At 36.9% G+C, this 23,616-nt stretch overlaps 1 protein-coding gene across 3 annotated transcripts; it reads right to left on the reverse strand.

Annotated features, from left to right (window-relative positions):
• Positions 1–1,074: 1,074 nt before the first annotated feature.
• LOC113309379 lies at positions 1,075–5,741 on the reverse strand. Of its 3 annotated transcripts, none has more exons than XM_026557797.1 (4): positions 5,650–5,741; positions 3,410–4,525; positions 2,467–3,137; positions 1,075–2,346 (listed from the first exon to the last, which is right to left on the reverse strand). In XM_026557797.1, the coding sequence occupies exons 2-4, from the start codon at positions 4,492–4,494 to the stop codon at positions 1,328–1,330; spliced, it is 2,775 nt and encodes a 924-aa protein (XP_026413582.1). In that variant the 5' UTR covers positions 4,495–4,525; positions 5,650–5,741; the 3' UTR covers positions 1,075–1,327. The 3 variants fall into 3 exon arrangements, with proteins under 3 accessions (XP_026413582.1, XP_026413583.1, XP_026413581.1); XM_026557798.1 differs by lacking the exon at positions 5,650–5,741 and adding an exon at positions 4,759–4,782; XM_026557796.1 differs by lacking the exon at positions 5,650–5,741 and having other exon boundaries at positions 3,410–4,852.
• Positions 5,742–23,616: the final 17,875 nt, after the last annotated feature.

Raw genomic sequence — 23,616 nt, forward strand, 5'->3', positions numbered from 1 at the left:
TACCTACAACAAAAATAATCCACGAAGCGTCGAGTTCAGCTGGTGGGGGAGGTCCATGATCGGTCGGTCAAGCGTCCTAGTAATAAAGCGCCAAGGTGGTGCGATACTTGCAACATGACATAGGCCAAAGATGCATGGTGCATCCAGAGTTGCAAGATAGGCCAAGGCATAGGCCAAACAGGGTTTGGACATGGCCAAAGATGCGAGATTAGCATCAAGAGGTACCAAATGAGTTTGGCACATAGCCTGTGTGCATGAGGCATGCAAGAAAGAAAGCAATACTTGCATTAGCACACTTGCATCATTGGGAGAATGATGCTCAGCTATGATGGCCGTATTTTGGCTGGCAAAATCTATCATGGTGCAACAAGGCTAGATAACATGTGCCATGCACATGGCCTTGACGGTTACAAGTTGGTTACACGGAAGTTGTGCTTGCTTTATGCATTTCTAAGGCTAGGAACTGCCTGTTTGGATTTAGGAGAGGAATTGGGCAAGTTGGCACGGTTGGGTAACTGCCTTGTAAAGTAAATCCACAACTGCTAGTCAGTTACTTGTCTATAGCTTTTGTAAGGCTATATAAGCCTGATATTGTGATAGGTTTGGTGTCCGAAACAAGAAAAGTTTGTGTAACCTAAGTGTGCTAAGGCTTCGACCAAGATTAAAGTTTAGTTCCATTGGTGCGTTTGTCCCTTTGTTTTGGCTTAATGTTTTATGCATCAAGCGAACTGTGTGTGCTGTTTTGAAGGCTTGAAAAGAGTGTGAGTAGAACCTCTGTTTAGTATGGGTTGAAAAGAGTTTTAGCCAAGAAGTGAAGAAATTGGCTAAGGGCGAGTTGGCTGAACTGTGTTGTGGAGCATAGTGTCAGTATCAAGGTTGGTTGTTGCATTTGGGTAGTTTGAACTCGTGACAATAGGCCATCAGATGGACATTATGGTAGATGTTCACCGTCTCTTGTTCTTCAATGATTCTACAGGTTCTGGATTCAATATGTAGAGAGACAGAATATTGAACCACTTTTGAGGGGAGAGACAGAATATTGAACCACTTTTGAGGTATGGTACATAGATTTGATTGAAGGAAAATTACAATTTTTATACCAACAAGATTTATAATTTCTACTTGCCCTTAAAATTTGGAATTCACTGAGAAGTAACAGCTCTCACCCATGTTAAAGTCCCACTGTTTTCTTCCCGTTTCTCTCGTTCCAGTACTGCGACTATTACTTGATGCTTTCTCAACAAAAACCAAAAAAAGAAAGATTTTGTGCTGACAACTATAATTGAAAGCAAAGAATTAATGATAATGATAAACAACAATCTAAATATCAGAATTTCGCACAACGGCTAGGCAAACCGGTGTCATGATCGACAACAACGACATCGGTTGGAACGCAACCGATCACGTCTTGTTTAAGCTTGGCCCCTGCAGCTTTCAGTCCTTTCAAAGAGACTGCTTGGTTGAAGAGATTTATAGATGGTAGTCTTGAAGCTGGAGGTAATTTACCTCCTGGTAAAAACCCACGAAAATCGTCCTTCAATAATGGAACTTCAAAATCTTCTATCTTGTGTTTAAGAACGTTATCTTTTGCACTGATATGAGCTCCTGGCTCCATATGATTGGTTGAGAAGCTAGCTTGATTTGGGAAATTCGGATAAAGACTCACATACCCTCTAAGGTACATCATATCGATTAAGAATTTCTTCCATGAAGCTTGCCATCCATTTGTTCTAGACTTAGGAATCTGAACTGGATTTGTCTTTGCGTCTTCGGTGAATCTCATGTTCATGTAGACGTAGAATTCTCTCCATTGCTTGGGGAAGAAAACTGCTCCCCAACTGCAAGGCAGTTGATGGAGATAAGGTGTATTTGGATGGATATTTTTGAAGAATTCAGTTGCATTCCACTTGGGTCTCTCTTTAACCACTTCGACCAACCGCGGGGTGTAGAGCGAGATGGAGGAAAGCTCAGGGAGAGACACTTGCGGGTCGTAATGGTAAGCTAACAAGACGTATTTGATCCATAAGTAGTAGTACGGCGAAACTTCAATGTCATCTTCAAGTAAAAGGCCGAAATCGTCATCTGATGCTGGGTACCAACTTTCGCTGACAGCTCGAATCAGTCCTCCTTGAATGATTCTTCTCCGGAATGTCTTTGTACCGTGAGGCCATTCAAATGAATTCACAAGCCTTATAGTCTCGGCATCAACTTTGCTATCCATGTTGAAGCTGATAGGGATGTCATCTCCCAGATAGTAGGCGTTTTTAAGAGAGTTGAGAAGTCTCAAGAGTGACGAAGCACGGTTTTGGGTGATTATGTTCACAGAAATTCTCATTTTGTTCCAATCTGCACATGGAATAATTGATCAGTAGCCGAAAACATTCTTAATGCTAAGCTTAGGAATCATAATGCGCAGTCTATTTAAATGAAGCATGAAAAAAGTATATCAAGTAAAGCTTTTCTTACTTGGCAATGCAGTTGGTCGTAGATCAGCCATCCACAGAACCCTGGACACTGAGGACCTTGGTAGAAGAATATGTGTTGTTTGGTTTGAGTTGGTCTCTGATGCCATTTTCAGAGCTTTCTTGATATTTGGATCGATGTCAGACACAGTAATTAGCACAGTTGGGTTATGGATTTTGATCAAACCTTTCATGCTAGAATAAACTGCTTGTATAACAGGAACTTCAGAATCTGACAACTCTGAAAGAGCCCCAATTCCTAAGTCGAAAATTTTAAATCTCCTCTCTCGGCAAACTGACTTGGGCCATTTCATAGAACTTGCAGCTTCTTCACAAGGACAGAACTTTCCACCTGGAGTGGCAATGTAAGCCTTTCTACCAACAGTGGTTCTGAATTTCTCGAGAAGGGGCTCGAGTGCTTTCACTTCTTCCAGAGTATGAGCGTAGAAAAGAGCATCTATCTTTTGTGGGTGCATTGCAGCCCATTGTGTCACATAACCCGTAGCGAGTGCTCGCCACCATTGATCATCCCGAACTTGAACGATATCTTTGAAGATTACTGTGGTCTCAGACACATAAGCGAGCCTATGTTCACTGTCACCCCAAGTTTCCTTGTCGAGTGGATCAACTGGCAGTACAAAAGAACCAGCACCTCTATACTTCTGAAGCTGATAACTGCATTGCAATATGCATCATTAAAATTGTTAGAATAATGAAACAAAGAACACAAATTTCTAAACCCATGATAATCCTAAATGACTAGCCAAATACATGTAAATTTCCTTAAATGAGAAAACAAGTTGTCAGCTAATAAGTCCAAGAACAGATATTTATCTCAGCAACGAAATGTACAAACAATTGATTTTATAACTAGACTTTGCAGTTGGTTTGACCAGATAAGACTTAGTTGAATTCAAAATAGTAAATCAAATTTTAAAAAGATGTACCTGAGATGTAAATCTTCTCCAGTCATGAAGGTGGCAGGAGTTTCAATGAAGAGAGTTTTGACAAGCTCGGCTGATAAAAACCAAGAACTCGATAAGAAATCCACTTGAACAATCTTGTCGACGGTGATATCATAAGCAGGATCAGGCAAATAAAGTCCAGCTTCCTTGGATCGAAACTTTCTATAACTCGGGAAAGTAAAATCCTTTTGTCTAAAAGGTAAGATCCTTCCAATACTTCCCACTACCGAGTTCTTATACTTGTCAGTTCCTGCAACATGAGATAGAATCTCTAACATCTTTGTCCCGGGGATCATGTCATCGTCAAGAAGGTACACAAGATCCGCATCCGTTTGTAAAGCCATCTGAAACCTTCCATAGTACTTGAAATCATAACTAGAACTGATGAAACTTATCCTGGAATCGTTATAACTATCAACAATTCTTTTCAATGAAAGCTCGTTAGGACTTCCGAAGGAGAGCACCCAAACATTGTGGAATGGAAGGGTTTGATGGAGAAGGGACTCTAACTGCGAACATAGTGTCTTCCTCTTGAAATGGTTCAAAATCACGGTGATTTTCGGGATTTTAGGACCTCGTACATTCCACATCGACTTCATTGCCATAAGCTCTTTGAGAGTTTCTGTACCAACGGATTTGCTCTGAAAATCCAACACCTGGTCGTATAATTCTCTCTTCAGCTTGATCATTTGTGCATCAGTTGATTTCTTCTGTTCGAAATCGATTTTCTCATGCTCGCATACTTCGGTTACTCCCAAAGCCGGAGTTTCTTCTACAAGAACAGAAGAAGCTTCTTGGTACCGTCCAGCTACGTTAGGAGGGACAATAAACTGTTTCCAGTGTTGTGCAATCTTAGTAGCCCCTATACGCAAATCCACAGTAGGACTCATATAGTAAAGAAGGAATGTTGCATAAATTGCAAATGCAAACTGTAAACATGTAAGAGCTGCGACAAGTTTAGTACTCTTGTGACCTCTGCTAGACTTCCCCTTTCCATTGACATACTCATTTATCATCCCTTCCAAGTATTCCCCATTTCTCAAACTCGGTGTTCGAGCCATACCCATACTACGGATTCGAACAAACAAAAACTCCAATCTACAGACCAATAGAAATTATAAAGATTCAGTAAAACAACTGTACTTCAAAACATGGATTCCAGATTCAAAACCAACCCGAACTTGAATTCAAACAAAAAGAAATCTACAATGAATTCAACCAACATAAGCATATTTGAGGAAACCGGTCCAAAATATTTACTAAAATAAAAGCAGATGAAAGTACAAGAATTTTGTAGAATCTATATAACACAAGTTCCGATAGGAATTCACCAGTATCAAAATCTTGGGAAGAAATCTAATGTACAGTGAGGAAAAAGAAGGAATTATAAGGAACCCAGATGAGATAGCAAAGAGTAGAAGAAGAATGGAGTTGCAAAGTTTGAAGAACAATGATGTGCAGCTAAAGGTAGTATTATATGTGTAAACTTGTGAAGCAACAACAAGTGACCCATGAAGAATGCATCAAAGTTCACATGGGGGTTGACACTAAATTCAGATTAAAAAATCAAGTAAATTTATTTCTTGGACTGAAACTAAAAGCGTTATTCTCGATACTTCCTTCATACATTTGCTCCTTCCGACACCATTATAAAGCCGATTTTAATGGCGGGAAAAATGGCCTTACCTTGCGTTTTTTCTCATACACCATTTTTTTCTGTTCATTACTTTTTTACCCTCGCTGTTAATTACAGAGTAAATTAACGACTAGTATTTGTTTTGATCTCAATTTCGTATTAAAAGAAAAAACGTTATAAAAATCCGATTACTAATCTCAAGGTTGAAAATTGATATTTTTTCTTCGAATAAATGTATCACTAGGAGTCTAAAATTGAATGTTAGGCCGACTTGAATCTCTGAAAATGAATTGATTATTTGGAACCGACAGCCAGAATCCATGATTATTCTAGTTAATTCAAGAAGAGAACAATGTCATTGGAACCCAAGAAACAGAGTAAGGAATCATAACTTCCAAAATCCTAATTTAATACTCCAAAAGCTCACTGAAAGTCTGAAACCCAGATCTCCAAGAACTCTTATAATTACTAGTCTATATAATATCCCGATAACCAATAATACTAGTATAAGCCACAAAAAGAGACTCGAAACTACAAAAAATGCAGAAGAATTAATGAGTGAGATGTGTACTCTACTCTATAGTACCTTAATAGTTTGCACGACCGAAACGCCTTATTTGAAGCTAAACCCTAAATCCTGCCACCATTAATGGATCTTAAGAGACAAGTGGAATTGCTATGAAAGGAAAAATAAGTAATTTGACAATGAATGGGAAACTCTTGAGATATTTAAACAAAAAAAGAAAGAATGGGTAAATGGGTAAAAGGGTTGACTTTACGGATAAAGTATGAACTAAGATTGAATCTCTCTCTGTCAATGCATTGTTGCCGAACTTATTTGAAGCAAGTTGAGTAATTTGAATTATCATGGCGGTATTTTACTTGAAGAAGAGGATATGTAGTGCAAATGCTTTTGGTTACTTGTTCAAGAAAAAGAATGAAACACGTTTTAACTTCTTTCTTTGTATTTTCAGAAGGAAATTACAGGGGAGTCTCCATTAAAGTTGCTTAGCGTTGGAAAGCGATTAATAAAAAATAATTTTTAATGGTTTTGATAAAAATAATAATTTATTATTTTTTGTGTGAATAAAAACTTATTAGTCCCACATTGTGGGATTTCCACTTCTTAAATTGTTTGGGTAATTTGCGTTACCTCCCCTGAAGAAGATCATAATTTGAGTTACCTCCCCTGCAGAACAAATATTAGTAAAACCTCCTCTCGTCACTTTTTTCATCCAAACCCGGTTAGCTGAGTCATCTGCTTCGTACAGCTGGATGCTCTTAGGGGAGGTAACTCAAATTATGATCTTCTCCAGGGGAGGTAACTCAAATTATGATCTTCTCAACTAACCGGGTTTGGATGGAAAAAGTGACGAGAGGAGGTTTTACTAATATTTGTTCTGTAGGGGAGGTAACTCAAATTATGATCTTCTCCAGATGAGGTAACGCAAATTAACCCAAATTGTTTTATTCCATTATATAAAGAAATTCACTATTTTTGTAAAAGGGGTAATTTGCGTTACCTCCCCTGATGAAGATTATAATTTGAGTTACCTCCCCTACAGAGATCACATTAGAAAAACCTCCTCTCGTCAAATATTCCGTCCATTTTCCAGTTAGCCGAGTCAGTGAAAGTGACACCTAGAAAAAATAGACACGTGGTAAACATAGTACCCCAAATGCCCTCATATACTAATATAATCCAACGGCTGTAGATAAAGTCAAATAATCAGTGGTGGATATTAACAATCACATTTTCTCCTCCCAAGCTGATAAATACCCAACGACAGCCGCCACCAACAGGAGCATTCTTACCCTCAATCACCACCACCATGCTCCGCCACTTACTTCCCAAGATTAATGGCGTCGTCTTGCTTAGCGTTTCTTATATCTATAAATCTTCAATTCATTATTTTTAGAACTCAAACGACTAGTCCCCTTTCAGTAGCCTCCAATTCATCTACAAATCCTAGATTTGAATTTGATACTTATGTGGTTTTGTTATCAATTGTTGAAATTTCTTAGTTTCAATTCAAATATACAGACTCAGCAAAACCAATTGGAACCTGGTTTTGATTATCAAAGAAGATTTCTGATCTGTAATTACTATTACTACTTGTTTAAGGTTTTTAGAATCAGTATGGGTAACCTAGAGGTGAGAACATTTTGGGACAAATTTACAGAAAAGTCGTTTTGGGGCAGAGAACTGGGGAAATCATTAGGCGAGATCTGGGTCTAAATTAGGGATTAGATTGGGCTAATTGGACTCTTTGTTGTTTAATGTTTTGGGTTAAATCAGGGCACTTGATTATTTTTTTTGTTTGCTCGATGGTGATGTAATCGATGAATCAGTGGTGGAGTTGTTGAGAGTTAGGAGTCAGTTTGATATTTTGATTTTTGTAAAATTGAGTATTGAAGATAAGGCCGAGGGATTAAAGGGTAGATAATTAGGCTTCTGTAACCTTACTAGCAAACGGTACTCTCATTGAGATTACACCTTTCCCATTTTCACAAACCCCATTGAAGATCAATACTACCTATCATTAGTTTTAATCATCTTTCTTCTGGACAAGTATTTCAGATTATCTAGTGTTTTTTTTTTCTTTTTTCAGTGGGTAAATTTAGTTTCACTGACGGATGTTGATTATCCTAACTGATTGGTGGTGATAGCTTTCTATTTTAGCTTGGTGGTGATGAACTTTTGATCTTGGTGAAGACGTGTTAATCGTATTGCACGTTTTTTTGTGGAGGTGGAGTGTATTATAGTGATGCTGGCGGTGGTGTAGCCGCCAGAGTAAAAGAGAGATATGAGGAAAGAAGATGAGTGGGTATTTTGGGAAACTGGAGGTTCACGTGTATGTTTTTCTCCACTTGTGCATAGATGATTACTCACCTAAGAGCAACTGCAGTGGTGCGATCAAAACCAAAGATCAAAGATCAAAAAAAAGACCAAATTTTGGGTTTAGTCCGTGTTGTGACGCAACGGTACATGATTAAAATTTCGTCAGGCGGACTTTAAAAGTCCACCCCATTTTTTTTCGTAAAATTTCATCAGGCAGACTTAAAGTCCGCCCCATTTTTTGTAACTTTCATCAGGCGGACTTTAAAAGTCCGCCCCATTAAAATTTCATCAGGCGGACTTTAAAAGTCCGCCCCATTTTTGGTAACTTTCATCATTCTTTTTCTTTTTTATTTAATTTGAATTTTCATCGGGCGTAATTTAAATCTCCGCCCGTTAACAAGCGTACTTTAAATTTACGCCCAGCAACAAGCGTACTTTAAATTTACGCCCGACTATATTAGAATTTGGGATTTGGTCGCGACCATATTTGGTCTGGAATTTGATCTTTGGTTGGGATTTGATCTTTACTCCGTCCCACTGTGTTACGATCTCATCCCAAATTTTTGGTTATACTCGCCCACTGTGGATGCTCTAACTGACCTTGGAGGGAATACTTGACGACGGGAGGTTTTGCTAATGTGATCTTTGTAGGGGAGGTAACTCAAATTATAATCTTCACCAGGGGAGGTAACGCAAATTACCCCTTTGTAAAATCTATGGGAAATGGGTTGCTTTATATTTTAGAGGGACCCCTAAGGGAAAATATTTTATAGCGTTTTTTAAGAGTTCGCGATTTTCCTTAACGGTTTTTTCGGAGTTGCAAAGCTCAAGTTGAGCATCTACTACATATGCTAGTAGTAGGTGTAGTAGGGTGTTTTATCCTGAAGATATCCGCCCTGTGAGGGATATAGCATCACTCTTGAGTGTAGCCGGGCGCTAATGTCTTAAGGGCAACGTGTTGAACACGTGACTCATTCTGTTTTTCCAAAGTTTTGCCTTGTTGTTGTTGTGGAGATATGAGAAGCTCGTTCGTTTCGTCAATCGATCACTTCCATTATAAAGGAGCTAAGTATCAATAACTTTTGCTTATTTGATTTTTTCTTTATTTTGATTATTGCACCCAATAATCTTAAGAAATTATAATTTGTAATAATCGAAAATGGTTGGTTGGTTTGTGAATCATGGATGTTAATTGTGGAGTGAAAAACAAAAATAATTTTTTAGTCAGCTGTAGAGTTTCGAGATTATCTCTTAACCTAGAAGGAATTTCGATGAACCCTTTTGACACAACGTAGTAGACATCCTTATAGTTACCCATATAAAATTTCAGAATTTTTGGAGTTGTAAAAGTATTTTTTTGATATTTTACAAAACAGAGAAATGTTCCTGAAAAATTCTGACGGGCAAGCTTTTGTTGTTAACTAAAGTATTTTGTATGGGGTAATCATGAGTTTTTTGATATATTGGTTCAAATGAAGTTTTTAAATCTAGATATTATCTTCAAAACTCATATTTTATCTTCCGTTTCGGAACTAAGGTTTGTGAGATGTGGTGTATTAGGTGATTGGGAAATTACCGTGTCCGTGGTCAGAGTATAAACGAAGATTGTGACATGAAATTGAAAAGGAACATGGCTACCAGGCGCATGTGGATGAACACAAGTCTTCCAAAGCTGACAAAGGCGGGAATATCAAACACAACTCTAACCGTAGTCTTCATAAGAAAGGTATGTTTCGTAAAACTGAATCCGGCGTTACTTTAATTGAGGGCGATTGTTATGTTTGTAAAATTTCGGGCCATACGGTAGTAAAGTGTAGACAACATAAAACCTTAATAAGTAGAAAGTTAATGCTAATTTAGCTGAAACAAATTAGAACGAGTTCATTGACATGATGTTGGAAGTTATTTTAACAACCAATGTGAGAGACCAGTAGGTGGACTCTGGAGCCACCAAGAATGTTTGTTGAAACAAAGACCTATTCACCTCCTGTCAGAGGATAGGGGATGTCGAGAAACTCTTTTTGAGTAACTCATCTGCAATAGAGGTTGCATAAAAGGAAAAGGTTGAGCAGAAGCTCATATTTGTAATACTCTCACGTTGAATGAAGTTTTCATGTTCCAAGCATATGCAAGAATCTTGTATCTTGTTCTATTGTAGATGAAAAAAGATTTAAGATCTTAATTGAATCTGGAAAACTTGTTGTAACAAGGATGTTATTTTTTAAGCAAGAGTTATAGGACTTTGGGTCTATATAAGCTTAACGGAAAAAACTGATGATGTGAACATAGTTGATTCTTGTGCTTTCTTTATGTGATTGATTGTTTTATGTGGTAAGCTTGTAACCGTAAACTTATAAGTCAATGCTTAACTGGATAGCATAGGCTGCGTACCCAAATTTAGTTTGGACTTTGAACACAAAAGTGAAATCTGTGAAGAATCAAATATGCTATAAAACCTTTTAGCACAAATGTTCAGAGTAATTCTAAGCCTTTAGAATTAATTCAGTTAGGCCTAGATGACATGAGTTCAACCCAAAATCACTGTGGTAAAAGATGGTTTATAACTTCCGTAGATGATTGTACGAGGTACTGTCTTGTATACTTGCTTAGGGATAAGGATGATGCCTTAGAAGCCTTAAGATGTATAAACTTGAAGTTCAAAACCAATTAGAAGCCTTGAACATAAAAACTGTATCCTTAAGAAGATGATAATTGTCATGTTGATTAGTTCAGGATTACCTGCGGCTTTGTGGGGGGAGGCAGTCATGTTAACTAGTATATCCATAATAGAGTACCCTTAAGGATCAGATAAAACTCCATATGATTTATGGATAGGTGGATGACCTTCTTATGAATGCGTCGAAGTGTGGGGGTGTTTGACTAAGTTTGCCATTCGTCTTCCTAAAATAAGTAGATAGAAACCAAAAATGTTGATTGTGTCTTCATATAAGGTATGCTGAGTATACTTCTACATATAGATTTTTGGTTGTGTGTTCTGATTTTTCAGACTTTGGTGTGATTTTTTATGACTTTGGTGTGAATACTATTACATAATCTAGGGATGCTGAGTTCTTTGAAGATGTTTATTCTTAAACATGTACCTCATTAGAGATGTGTTGTTGATCCCCTAGATTTATTTTCAAATAGTCAAAACTTATCTTAAAGGAAGATGAAGTTACGGTTGAGCCTAAGAGAAGTAAAAAAATTAGACTTGAGACTTCTTATGAAGCCGACTTCATAACATGCCTAGCTTAGTCTAAGCCCCGTACTTATAAAGAATCCTTGATATCTACTGAAACCCCATTCTGGTAAGAAGCTTCATTTAGTTAAATGGACTCAGTCCGTCGGAACCTGACTTGGGAGCTTGCTAGTTTACCTCCAGGGAGTAAGACCATGAGATGTAAATGAGTCTTTAAGAGGAAACGTTAGGTAGATGAAACTGTAGAAAAATTATTAGGCTAAGTTGGTAGCTAAAGGATATAAACTAAAAGAAAGTGTAGATTTCCTTGATTCTTATTCACTTATGACGAGAATTACTTCTCTTGAGATGCTAATTGATATTGTTGCCATTAACAACTTGGAGATACATCAGATGGATGTTAAGACAGCTTTTCTAAAATTGTGAATTGGATAAAGAAATTTACATAGACCAACCTGAGGACTTTGTAGTGAAAGATTATGAAGACAAAGTTTGTAAGTTGAACAAATATTTGTATGGTTCCAAATAAGCACGTAAACAGTGACATGGAAAATTTGATCATGTAATAATGTGTAGTGGATTTAAGTTAATGAATCTGACAAGTATATTTACAAGTAACTTGTTAAGGATGCATGTGTGATTGTATGCTTGTATGTTGATGATATGCTTATACTTGATACAAACATAGATGTGATTAATTCCACTAAAAAAAAAGATGCGCTGAATGAGAACGTTGACTTGAAAGACTTAGGCCTTGTTGATGTAATCTTAGGCATGAGGATTAGAAGACAATCTAGCATTTATAGTCTTAGTCGTTCTCATTATGTTGAATTTTGTGCTTAAGAGATACAATCACTGTGATTGTAAGCCTGCTTGTACTCCGTACGATTATTCTTGTCGACTCAAGAAAATTAAGGATAGTGGAGTATCTTAACTTGAATACTCAAGAGTTATAGGATATCTGATGAATTTAATGAATTGTAAGTGTCCAGACATTGCCTATAGTGTGAGTAAGTTAAGTAGATATACTTGTTGTCCAGATCAAGAGCATTGGGATGCACTTAGTAGAGTATTACGGTACCTAAAATACTTTATTACCTTTTTTTTGGTTTATGAAAGGTATCTTGCTGTCCTTGAGGGACTTTGTGATGCAAACTGGATAGTTGACTCAGAGGAGTCTTAAGTCTACGAGTGGATATGTTTTCACTCCAGCAGGAAGGTTTGTTTTTGGAAGATTTCCAAACATACATATATTGCTTAATTCATTATGGAATCTGAGAGTATTGTGATAGATAAAGCACGAGAGGGGGTTGAGTGCCTAAGATGCTTTTTAGAAGACATTCCTATCTGGCATAGGCCTGTGCCAGCTATATCTATATACTGTGTTAGTCAAGCTATAATAGCTAAAGCTAAAAATAACTAATCTCAATTGGCGTTATTTCCATTGATTGGATAAAGTCCAAGGAGAATATCGCGCAACCTTTGACGAAAGGTTCATCCAAAGAGATTGTTAGAAACACATCGAAGGGGATGGGGCTTAAGCTCATAAATTAAACTTGCTATGAAGGATACTCAACCTTGCTGACTGGAGATCCCAAGATCAAGGTTTCGAATGAGACAACTAATTTGTGGTGGGTAAAGGTAAACACTATCAGAGAATTTCATTCTTTGTCCCTTCCCTATGGTGTAGACGTGATAGTGTGACTGCATGTGAAGGATGACTTTTAACAAGTCTTAATGAGTTATATAGTTTCAATTTAAGATTGAAGTGGGGTGTAGCAGGAACGCTCTTTATGGAAACTCACCTATCTGAATGAGGAAGTAGTCCGCAACCTATGAGAATATGAGCTTTGATTCTCTAGAGCATTCTGAGAAACATGATATGTCCAGGGACAAAGTGGACAAAACGACACGAGCTTGGCAGCACCCTTGGAGATATCATCCGTGGTTGTTATCGCGATTTACATCAAATGCTAGCAGTTCAAGACATAGTTCACTGTCTCTAGCAAGTAATTCCGGTAATATCTCACTAACCAAAGGTTCAAGACCTCATGGACACCTCTGCCTAAAATGGTATTTCCTGCGCTTTTTATGTGATTTTCGTTTTGATGGTTTTGGTATTACTGGAACTTAGGACCTAAGGGTCACTAAGAGTTCACTAGTTCATGCTTTTTCACTTTGGTGAAAGGAACCTTTAGTCTCACTTGTGAGGAGCTAAAGATGAAAGCTCTCTATACTATATGATTTTTGCGATCCATAGTATGACCCTGGGGTCAACACACTGTTGTGTTTGGGAGATGGCGTTGGAATGGCTAGTATGACTTTAACATGCACGATCTGTCTGTCTGTTCACTCAGTTCGGTTCGTGAGATTGGGTTGTTGATTCACCAAGATCTATTTGTGTTTTTATGTTTTATTGAGTTTTCATTCATGTGGGGGATTGTTGGAAAACGATTAATAAAAATTGATTTTTAATGGTTTTAATAAAAATAATAATTTATTGTTTTCTTTTGTGAATGAAAAACTTATTAGTCCCACATTGTGGAGTTTCCACTTCTTAAATTGTTTTATTCCATTATATAAAGAAATTCACTACTTTTGTAAAATCTATGGGAAAGGGGTTGCTCTATATTTTAGAGGGACCCCTAAAGGAAAATATTTTATAGCGTTTCTTAAGAGTTCGCGATTTTCCTTAACGTTTTTTTCGGAGTTGCCAAGCTCAAGTTGAGCATCTACTACATGTGCTAGTAGTAGGTGTAGTAGGGTGTTTTATCCTGGAGATATCCGTCATGTGAGGACTATAGCATCACTCTTGAGTGTAGCCGTGCGCTAATGTCTTAAGGGCAACGTGTTGAACACGTGACTCACTCCGTTTTTTCAAAGTTTTGCCTTGTTGTTGTTGTGGAGATATGAGAAGCTCGTTCGTTTCGTCAATCAATCACTTCCATTATAAAGGAGCTAAGTATCAATAACTTTTGCTTATTTGATTTTTTTTTATTTTGATTATTGCACCCAACACTTGGTTATAAATTTTTCTAGTTATTTCCCGAATTTTGTATAGAGACTGATTGAAAACATGCATGAGGAGGGTAAAACTGGACTTTTGATTATTTTGTCATAGGGATTAACGTAATTAAAAATGGATGACTGTAACTTCCATTTTCGAAAAGGCGGGTTCATACCTAGTACTAACAGAAAAGGAAGCACAGGCATTGGCTAAACTTCGCTTTGTTGAACTTCTAACGGAAACATATACTGTATTATTCATTTGGTGTCAAGTGGAATCAACCCACTTGGCATCATGCTATACTGCAAATGAAACTATCTCATAATTGCCCCCAATGATATACAGTATAAATTTTGAGTGAAGCCGTTACGAGGTGATGCAATAATATATAAACTACGTGATGCACATGAACTTAAACATGGATTATGTGACTCGTCCAACAACAAGTTGTAGAAGTTGTCAGCCAATCTGGCGCTCATGATGGTCGGGATTTTAACCAAATACACTGGAAGTTTTTGGCAATCGACTACGCGGGTGAAACTAATGACTGAATCCTTTCTTGCAAATATTGTTAGACTACATTCTAAAGTCTTGGGAGTATTTTGTCCCAACTCCCACAAGGCACAAGCTACAATATTAGAATCTAGGGGGAATAACTGAGTCAGAGAATTGTAATTGTCTAATTAGTAACACCCAAACAAATGCATTCTAGAAAGTGAATATCCGCCCGGAGCCCAAATACCTGACAAACTAGACTTTTGCTTCCCTTTATCTCTAGTTCTCTACAGACACTACTTTCTTTTGCTTTTGGAGACACTTTTGTTAGTTTGATGATTATTCTACTAATCCAGTTGGTGTAAACAACTGATTGACATCTACTGACAATGATTAAGAGAATCACCAACTTTGCTTAACAAGGAGTTTAATGAATCTTTGACAATAAAAAGTTGGTTTCTGATTCATCGACTCTCAAATCTGGATTAAAATACTTCATCGTTCACTGTTTGGTCACCCATAGTCAAAGCTATCTAACTAGAGTAGAATGTCAACCTTACACTCCACAATCCACATCAGAGCACTTACAAAAAGTGATAACAAAGTAAGACATTTTTGACTTAACATTTGCCAAGTGGGAAAACAAATATCTATATAGTGCCAGCCACATCAGCGGCAGAAAAGGAAGCACGGAGGAATGTAAAATTTTACTCGATAAAATGGGTCTTACTTTGGGGACCTAACAACAGAGACTCCTAAACCCAGAGTCAATAAACAACGAAAATTAGGTCCTTTTACAAGGACCATTATTTGCTGTGAAGCACAGATATGGATACCAGATGTGACACAACATGATGAAGATAAGAAGCGATAATTTCTCCAAGTATAGTTGATGAACCATGCAAATGAACAACACTAAAACTACCTCCCACGTAACTTTTAAATCCAATGTGGTATTCAATTTGAGTCCCACCACTTCCCAAAAAAGGTTTCTTATTTTCCCTTTTTAGGGGTATATTTAGAATTAAACGGTTTTAGCATTGTTTTTTACACGGTTCGTTTAAAACCTCAAAAAAAATTAGGGTGTAAATGTTTATGACATTAATGATATTTTGTACTAAATAATACTGATCAATTGTTGATAATCAAAATAATTATGAATGAATGACATCCACATTATGTGCTAATATGATGATGGACTAATTTATCGTTCTTTTGTTAGACAATTCATCTACGAAACTTGTACCTATGCCGATGAACTCTTGAACGCGGAAACTGCGGAGTGTGGAGGATTACGACATTCTATACAGAGTGCGGATGAACTAGGACTACAAAGTATTTGTTTCAAGATGGATGCAAAATTGGTGATCGATGCAGTCAACGGGGATTTCCAAATAGCAGCATGGGAGAATCAAGTTTTAATTTTAGAGATTAAATCTATTCTAGATGATCGTCCTTCATGGCTTTGCATGTTTATAAGTGGAAAAATAAACAATCTAACTGATAGAGTGGCTAGGCACGCTAAAACTCATAGAATTTCACAAGTCTGGTACGCACATCCTCCACCTTTCACTGCATTTGCAATTTTGGAGGATGCAAAAAACATTGTTATCAATTCTTAGTAATATAATAATATTTCTCAGTTTAGTATCAAGAAAATAAAACCAATGTAATGATCTACATGCACTACACTTTCGGACACCATGAGTACACATTATTCTAAAATCATTTGTGACATGTGTATGAGACCAGAGACAGATTTAAGAGGGTTAAAAAAAATTCCAGCTGAGATCGTTAAAAAAACTCATTCTAAAACTGTAACATCTAACATTTTTCGTATGGTGCATGGTCAAAGACACGCCATGGTCTGAGATGAAACTTCATCTCAAGCTTTCGTTGCGTGTTAAGAGGAACATCGTTCTAGCCAACGTGGCGACATGTAAGGCGCAAAATGACGCATTATGTTGGGCATATTGGCCAAGGGCCAATATTGCACCATCACGGTGAATTACAAGGTTTATATTGCGCAACACACAAGCTATACTGGCCAAGGGCCAATGTCGCACCATCATGGTGCATCAGGATGGCCGGGATAACATTGCGCTATCATAACACAATACTGAAGTACGCCTATGGGCCAGAACGGAAACACAACCATCATACCATCATAGTCGGTTATTCATAGGTACATGGCGACAACCATGAATAGTGAAACAAACATATCAAAGTCAATTTGATTTGTAGAATTGCCAATAAAACATATATATGGAACGGTAGTTGGTTGAAGATGCATATAGAGGAGACGTTCCTAAAGCTTCATAGCTTAGCCAATATGATGCTAAAACATTATTTTGGCGCGTGGCTTGGCAAGAAAGCTTTATGATGCTTAGGAATTAAAGTTGCGGCCTTGGAAAATAAAATTGCGCCACCAAGGTGCAACACTATGGATGGTTAATGGTGCACATTCTTGCGCATCATTTGCAATGGTCACTTTTGGCCTACACGGACTAGGCCATTATTGTTTGACCAGTGCCTTACAACATGAGTTGGATTAAGTTGCTTGTCCCATCGAGAATGAACTACGTGCAGTGCTTGATCCCTCTTTCATAGGGTACGTAGGCAGCAACTGTTAGAGCATAGCTCGGTTAAACTCACCAAGCGTTGGTATGTCAAGTTTGGTTGTCATATTTTAGTATCAAAACTCATCTAAAGTCGCTTGATTAAATACTAGAGTCAATTTTGTTTAGGTTAGACTAGAGAGTCTAGGAATGTTGAGACATACTAATATTACTCTGAAGACATGACGAATGTGAAGAAGTAACAAACTACAACGATGACATCATCCTTCCACTTGAGGTTAGTAATATTGACTTGAACTGTTTCATTCCTAACGTATCTTTCAAGTCGTGTTATATTGAAAACATAACTGCAAAGCTGTATATCTTGTACATATTGTATATAATACTCTAGTGATGTGACATGATCATAGTATTAAGGAATTAGACTACGAAGTATAACGCTTATCTTTTGAACTTCGTAGATATGACATCGACATAATCTTGTCTACAGTGTTATGATTATGTGAATGGGTCATGGTGAAGATTTCATCCTAGGAAACAATGTTTTACATTTGTTTAAAGGAAGTACATTCATGAACTTGTTTCATGAATCAAAAGGGAAATCAATAGGCTTATTGGTCTGGCTATTCATTGCATATCTTTGGATGACCAATATGTGCGAGTTGGTAGAACTGATCGTAACTCAGGTTATGTATCTTCGTATAACTGATCACAATGCCTAGACTTATGATTTTGGTATGACCGGTCCTGGTAATTGGTGTAACCGATCCTAAGTAATCACCATGAGATGGTATGATCGATCCTTGTAATTGGTGTGACCGATCCTAGTAATTGGTGTGACCGATCATAAGTGTTATGTGACTGATCCTTGTAATTAGCGTAACCGATCCTAGAAATTGGTGTGATTCGATCACAAGTAGATACCATGTGTAGATGGAACCAATCCTTGTGATTGGTGTAACCGATCTTAGTGACTGGTGCAACCAATCCGAACCCATGTATGTGACTTGGTAGGACCGATCACAACTAATCATTGTGATTTGGTATGACCAATCACATAGTAGTCTTGGGATCCTGGCAAACCAATTCTAAACTTGTTTGGAAGTGTGGTATAACCGATTCCTAGAAAGAAAATCCATGTAAATATGAAATAAGGATTTGCAGCGAAAAGATGTCAACATACTTTGAACACGAGCAATAACTCTATCATTTATTGTTCAAAGATATTCTTTGGTACTCAAGGTGATCCTGTGCCGAAACAAATTAAGAATCTTTTAATTAAGGTTTTTGATTTTATATGCTTTACTTACCAGCAATTAATGCATAGCTCTAGAGAATAAAAATTAGTAATGTGCATTTACTAATTGGAGATTTTCTATTGAGAGATTTCGGAAATATTGGACAAGCATTTATTGGATTTATGAAAACCGAATTTTGGCATTCATTGCATATCTTGAGAATATTTTCGGCTTTGGAAATTCCTTGGTGTCCAAACATCCTTGGTCTATAAATACCTATGTTTGCATTTCTAGCAAACTATCCTAAGAGCTAGGCAAACTTCATTTCTTGTTGTTTTTGATGGAGCCGTCTATTCGGAGAGGAAATTATCCTAACTAGGTGAAATCTCTTACGACCGCTCGTTTAAGTATCTAGGGGGTAGTGTGGTTGGTCTCGACTATATGAAGTTGGTATTAGATTTTGTATATCAGCTTAATTCTAAGAGTATTCAAAACTGGACTAGGTCCCGGTTTTTTTTTTTATATATTTGTGGTTTCCTCGTTAACAAAGTCTTGTTGTGTCTTTTACTTTGATTTCCGCATTATAATTGTTATTATAATCAAGTAAAATACACAAGTATGTTAACTCTATAATACTTGATAGTGATCCTATAGAGTTTGGTTATTACCGAACCTATTATCAAGTAACATACTTTTTTGTTGTATTGTCTCGATCTTGTATCCATAGTCAATCACACAAGTCATCTTGTTGTTGTATTGTCTCGATCTCGTATCCATAGACAATCACACGAAGTGTGAACCGAGTTTTCGTATTGTCTCGACTCTGTCCATAGACGATCACATTCGGTAGAGGACTTATAGGTTGAAACAAAAAGATTATGGTGTATTTGGGTACCCTCGTCTTTTCAGCAACAATTGATGGTCCATCATGTTGTCGCTCATATAATCTAATTGCGAGGTGATTGCAACACTATGGTAATTCATATCATCTGGCTCGGAAAGGCGATGCAAGAGATGATTTTTTCCATACTTATGAGGCAAGTTGCATTCCGTTCCTTGGATACTCATACTTCGCATCACCTTCCACGTACATGCTAAGGATAGTGACTTTTTGATCTTCTGGGGTTTTAGCGGCCTTAAATTACTGATCCGTGTCCCACATGAAAATCTCCAATGCCTTCGCATCTCTTGCTCCAGAAAATTCCCTAGGTTAAGGAAATTTAATCTTGGTAAAGTCTCCACCACCACTACTACCAGTAGTAGTCTGATCCGTACCCATCGTACCCACCATTCTTATTATGACTCTTAACTCCTCAGTTAGTTCCTTCATCTAGTCTGTGAACATGGTCTTAACAATATTGATTTGGCCTTCCAAATCGGCATGCTCCTTAGTCGCAGCCTGAACATATTGGTGCTGAAAATGCAGAGGTACCAAGTACATCACCAACTTTTTTCGTTCGACAACCTGTATAAACAAAACCTAATACAATTGCAAGTAGACCAACTAAACGATTATTGATAATATGTATATATAGTTTATATATCTACCTTTTCTCAGTCAGTATGTATATAGACAAAGGATCCGTGAACCTGATTGTTAAGAAGAATACTTGGACGATCTCAAAAATCAATATCCAAGATCAATATAGTCGTATCCAAATAATTCAATCGGGCCAAATAGTTAAACTTGTTATCTATCTTTCAAGATACGAATTCTATAAGAAAGAAGTCTCGTAATCGATCACCATTAGATGAACGTATCTACTAAGATTGAATGCGTTCAACTTGGATAAATCCAATTATAAAGATAAACATATAATACGGAAAAGGAAAATCACAAGACACCAGAAGTTTTGTTAACGAGGAAACCACAACTGTAGTAAAACCCCAGGACTCGTCCATATTTGAACACCATGTTGTATTAAGCCGCGGCAGACACGAGCCTACTATCAGACTTAAGACTGGAATGTAGTTGAGATCAAATCCACCCTCCACGCGATTAATTTATAATCACGCTCCTTATGTCTCTTGAACCTCGCAAGGCTCTACGCAATTGATTCCCCTGACGTCCTTTATATCCTAAGAGTTTCTTAAGCCGAAGTGAACACTTTTAATACCAATCTGCCTCTAACAGATAAGCCTATTTGATTTCCGTTTAGATCAAAGATCAAGGTGAAGAAATCTGTTTGCAATAAACAAAACTAGCAAACCTCACAAATCCGGAACTTACGATTCCCGAAGAACATCATAGGTTCTTAACTACCTCTCAAGAAAAATCTTCAAAATATCAATTAAGATCAGTTTTTAGATATGTATCTTGGGGAATCACAAAGTCTGAGATGAAGAGAACTTTGCGAATACTATATATCTTTTCTGAAAGAGATTATGAAAACCTCGATAACAGAAAAGCAATATTAGGATACACGAACTATCAAGGTAAAGATAGCCGAACCTGGATTCACGAATCCCCAAAATGAAGTCTTTTAGTCGTAAACCTAATTATGAATCCCAGAGGAAACCTAAGTCTATGGAGGACGATTCGAGAATCAACTAGGACACAAAATGTCAGGGATTGAATTTTTCAGTTGAAATTTCATATTTGTTTATTATTTTCAAAGACCAGGGGTTGCTTAGAATTCAAGCTAAGATAACTTTGGAATCAAAAATACACTTTTAGGTCTTGAAATTACAATAGAAAAATATACACTATGGACTGGGTCTTAAACCATGTATAATGACTATTCGGTTTGGCAAGTATCCCAAAGAACTAAAAATAATTTTTTGTTCATTTAAACACCTAAGAATTTAATCATGATGCACACACATAAGTGTTTGAGTGATCAATAAAGTCTTAGAAATGTTTGAGAGAGTTCTAGCAATGCTAAACATATTTAAAAAAATAAGTCTTTACACATGTGCTAAAATCTGCTGGGACAGTTGGTACAACAGTTCATGAACCGTAAAGCTTGTTTATAGGTCAGGGTGCAATGGTTCGTGAACCGGTTCGCCATACCTACAACACTATCGAGCTCAGTTGACTAGGACTACTCCAAAAGCTAGTATTCCTCCTTAAACAATAAGAATAAAATTCCTACAAGAAGTTAACTAGTAAAAGTATCTTTGAAGAAAACTTTATCATCATCGAACTCATCATCATCTACTGACATCGGAACATAAGGTTTATGAATAAGAGTGTTAACTCCTTCAAACCTGCTCGGCTATTGTTTGACCAGTGCTTCTTGAATCTCGAGAGATTCTGCAGAATGTCCTTGAGACCTTGCACTTCCATCTTGGTCTTCTTAAGCTTTTCAAGAATATCAACAAACCTTTGTTGATTTGAGCAGTGTGATCTAGGTTTCCTCATGTTCTTCCTTTTACTCTTAAAAATTGAATCATTCTCCTTAGGATATGGATTCTCAACACTTGTTGTGGAGTCAACAACCATAGGTGCAAAGGGTTCGGCGAAGAGATCACACTTGAAGAAACCATAGACCATAAATATAATTTTTGAGTATGTAACTTGTATAAAATACAAATATATAGATCTGCAAGACTACTTTGATTTTGGAAGAACTCCAAAAATAGTGAATTATTAAAAAGGAAGACTAACAACCATCGAATTTAGGAACTGACCGACTTCTTAAGAAAAGAAGTTCGTTCACGAACCAAATATCAATCTAAAAGGTGAAATATAATTTTACCATTTCTTAAAGTTTATACATGGGAAAGTCTTTACAATAATTACTTGCAAAATAGAATGAACATAGCGTAAGCAATAGTTTAAAAATGTAAAATTCTTTGAATAATCATGCCAAAGTTTCAATTTCCTTGCGGATAAAGTGAGAATAAATTTGGATCATTCAAGTAAAAAACCAGAAATAATTGACAAGACTCAAATGAGCAAGGCTCAATATGAACTATTGTTATTCTCATTTTGTAATGGCATGAAGCAAAGGAATTTTATCCTTGAGTCTGTGAAAAAATATGGAAATTCAAGTAATAAGATTCAGGATACAAACTAGAGAATTTGTCCCAATGCCCTTGGAGGTGCACAGTTTTTGTCTCTTCTCAATGCACATGAGACAAGAAGACACCTTTTTAACATAATTAGTTTGTGTTGGGGTGATCATCAGTAGGCTCACCACTTGATTCCTGCATGGGTTTTTCAATTTCCATTTTAACCGATTGTTTAGATCTTGATATCTTCTTCCCTTTTTACTTATCCTTTTTCCTTAGAGACAATCACACTTTAGAGAGAAGAAGGAGAAACAAAGTTACATACCTTAGACGAGTTTAGCTTCTGGAAGAGTTTGAGCACATTTATCAAATGACTATCCCTCAGTTGCAGTTTATTGACATTCCTTACTTTATGCTTGTACTTGACTCATTGTTTGAGTTCGTGGCCTTCGATAGTACAGTAAGGACATGTTCGGTTGAGAAGGGGTTCAATTACACTTCTGATTTCAACTGAGAGACATACTTGGGATGTTCCTGGAACATCAGTAATGATTTTTCATGAGAAAGAGAAAAATCCATTATATCCTCGAAAGATATGGATGAGAGATCTTCAAACAACTTGTCAAGATTGATGTAAGTATCACTACTATCATCAGGATTAGCTGTTTCATCTAAAATTGCTATGCTTGAACAATCTTGTTTTTTTCAATCATAATGATCAATAGTTTCATCAAGAGTTACAGCAAGACCCTTGTTGCCAGTGTATTTTCTTCGATTTGGACACTCATTAGAAAAGTGACTGAAAGCTCTAGACTTGAAGCACTGCGACATATATATCCTCATCATCACTTTCATCATCCAACTTTTTAGAAAAAACACGACCATGTGGTTTGGCTGATGATGACGAACGTTCTCTTGAGAATCGTTTATTTCTCTTCTTGAGAAGATTTCTAAACTGTCTTGTAATAAGAGAAACCGAATTTTCAAGATCTTCATCTGATAATTCGTGAAGACGATCTTTCTCAGAGTTGCCAGCACTATCACTTTTTTTCAAGTACATCAACATTTTTAAGTGCTTTGAATGCAATATTTTTTACCAGCTTTAGCTTACTGTTCATGGTCAAATATCTTTAACTTTCCAATAAGGCTGCTTCTAGAAAGTGTAGTAAGATCGTTTCCTCCAGTGATGACATATCTTAAACTCGTATAAAGTTGGTAAAGATCTCAAAATTTTCA

Source organism: Papaver somniferum, chromosome 9 (genome assembly GCF_003573695.1).
Source record: "Papaver somniferum cultivar HN1 chromosome 9, ASM357369v1, whole genome shotgun sequence".
NCBI classification, from domain to species: Eukaryota; Viridiplantae; Streptophyta; class Magnoliopsida; order Ranunculales; family Papaveraceae; genus Papaver; species Papaver somniferum.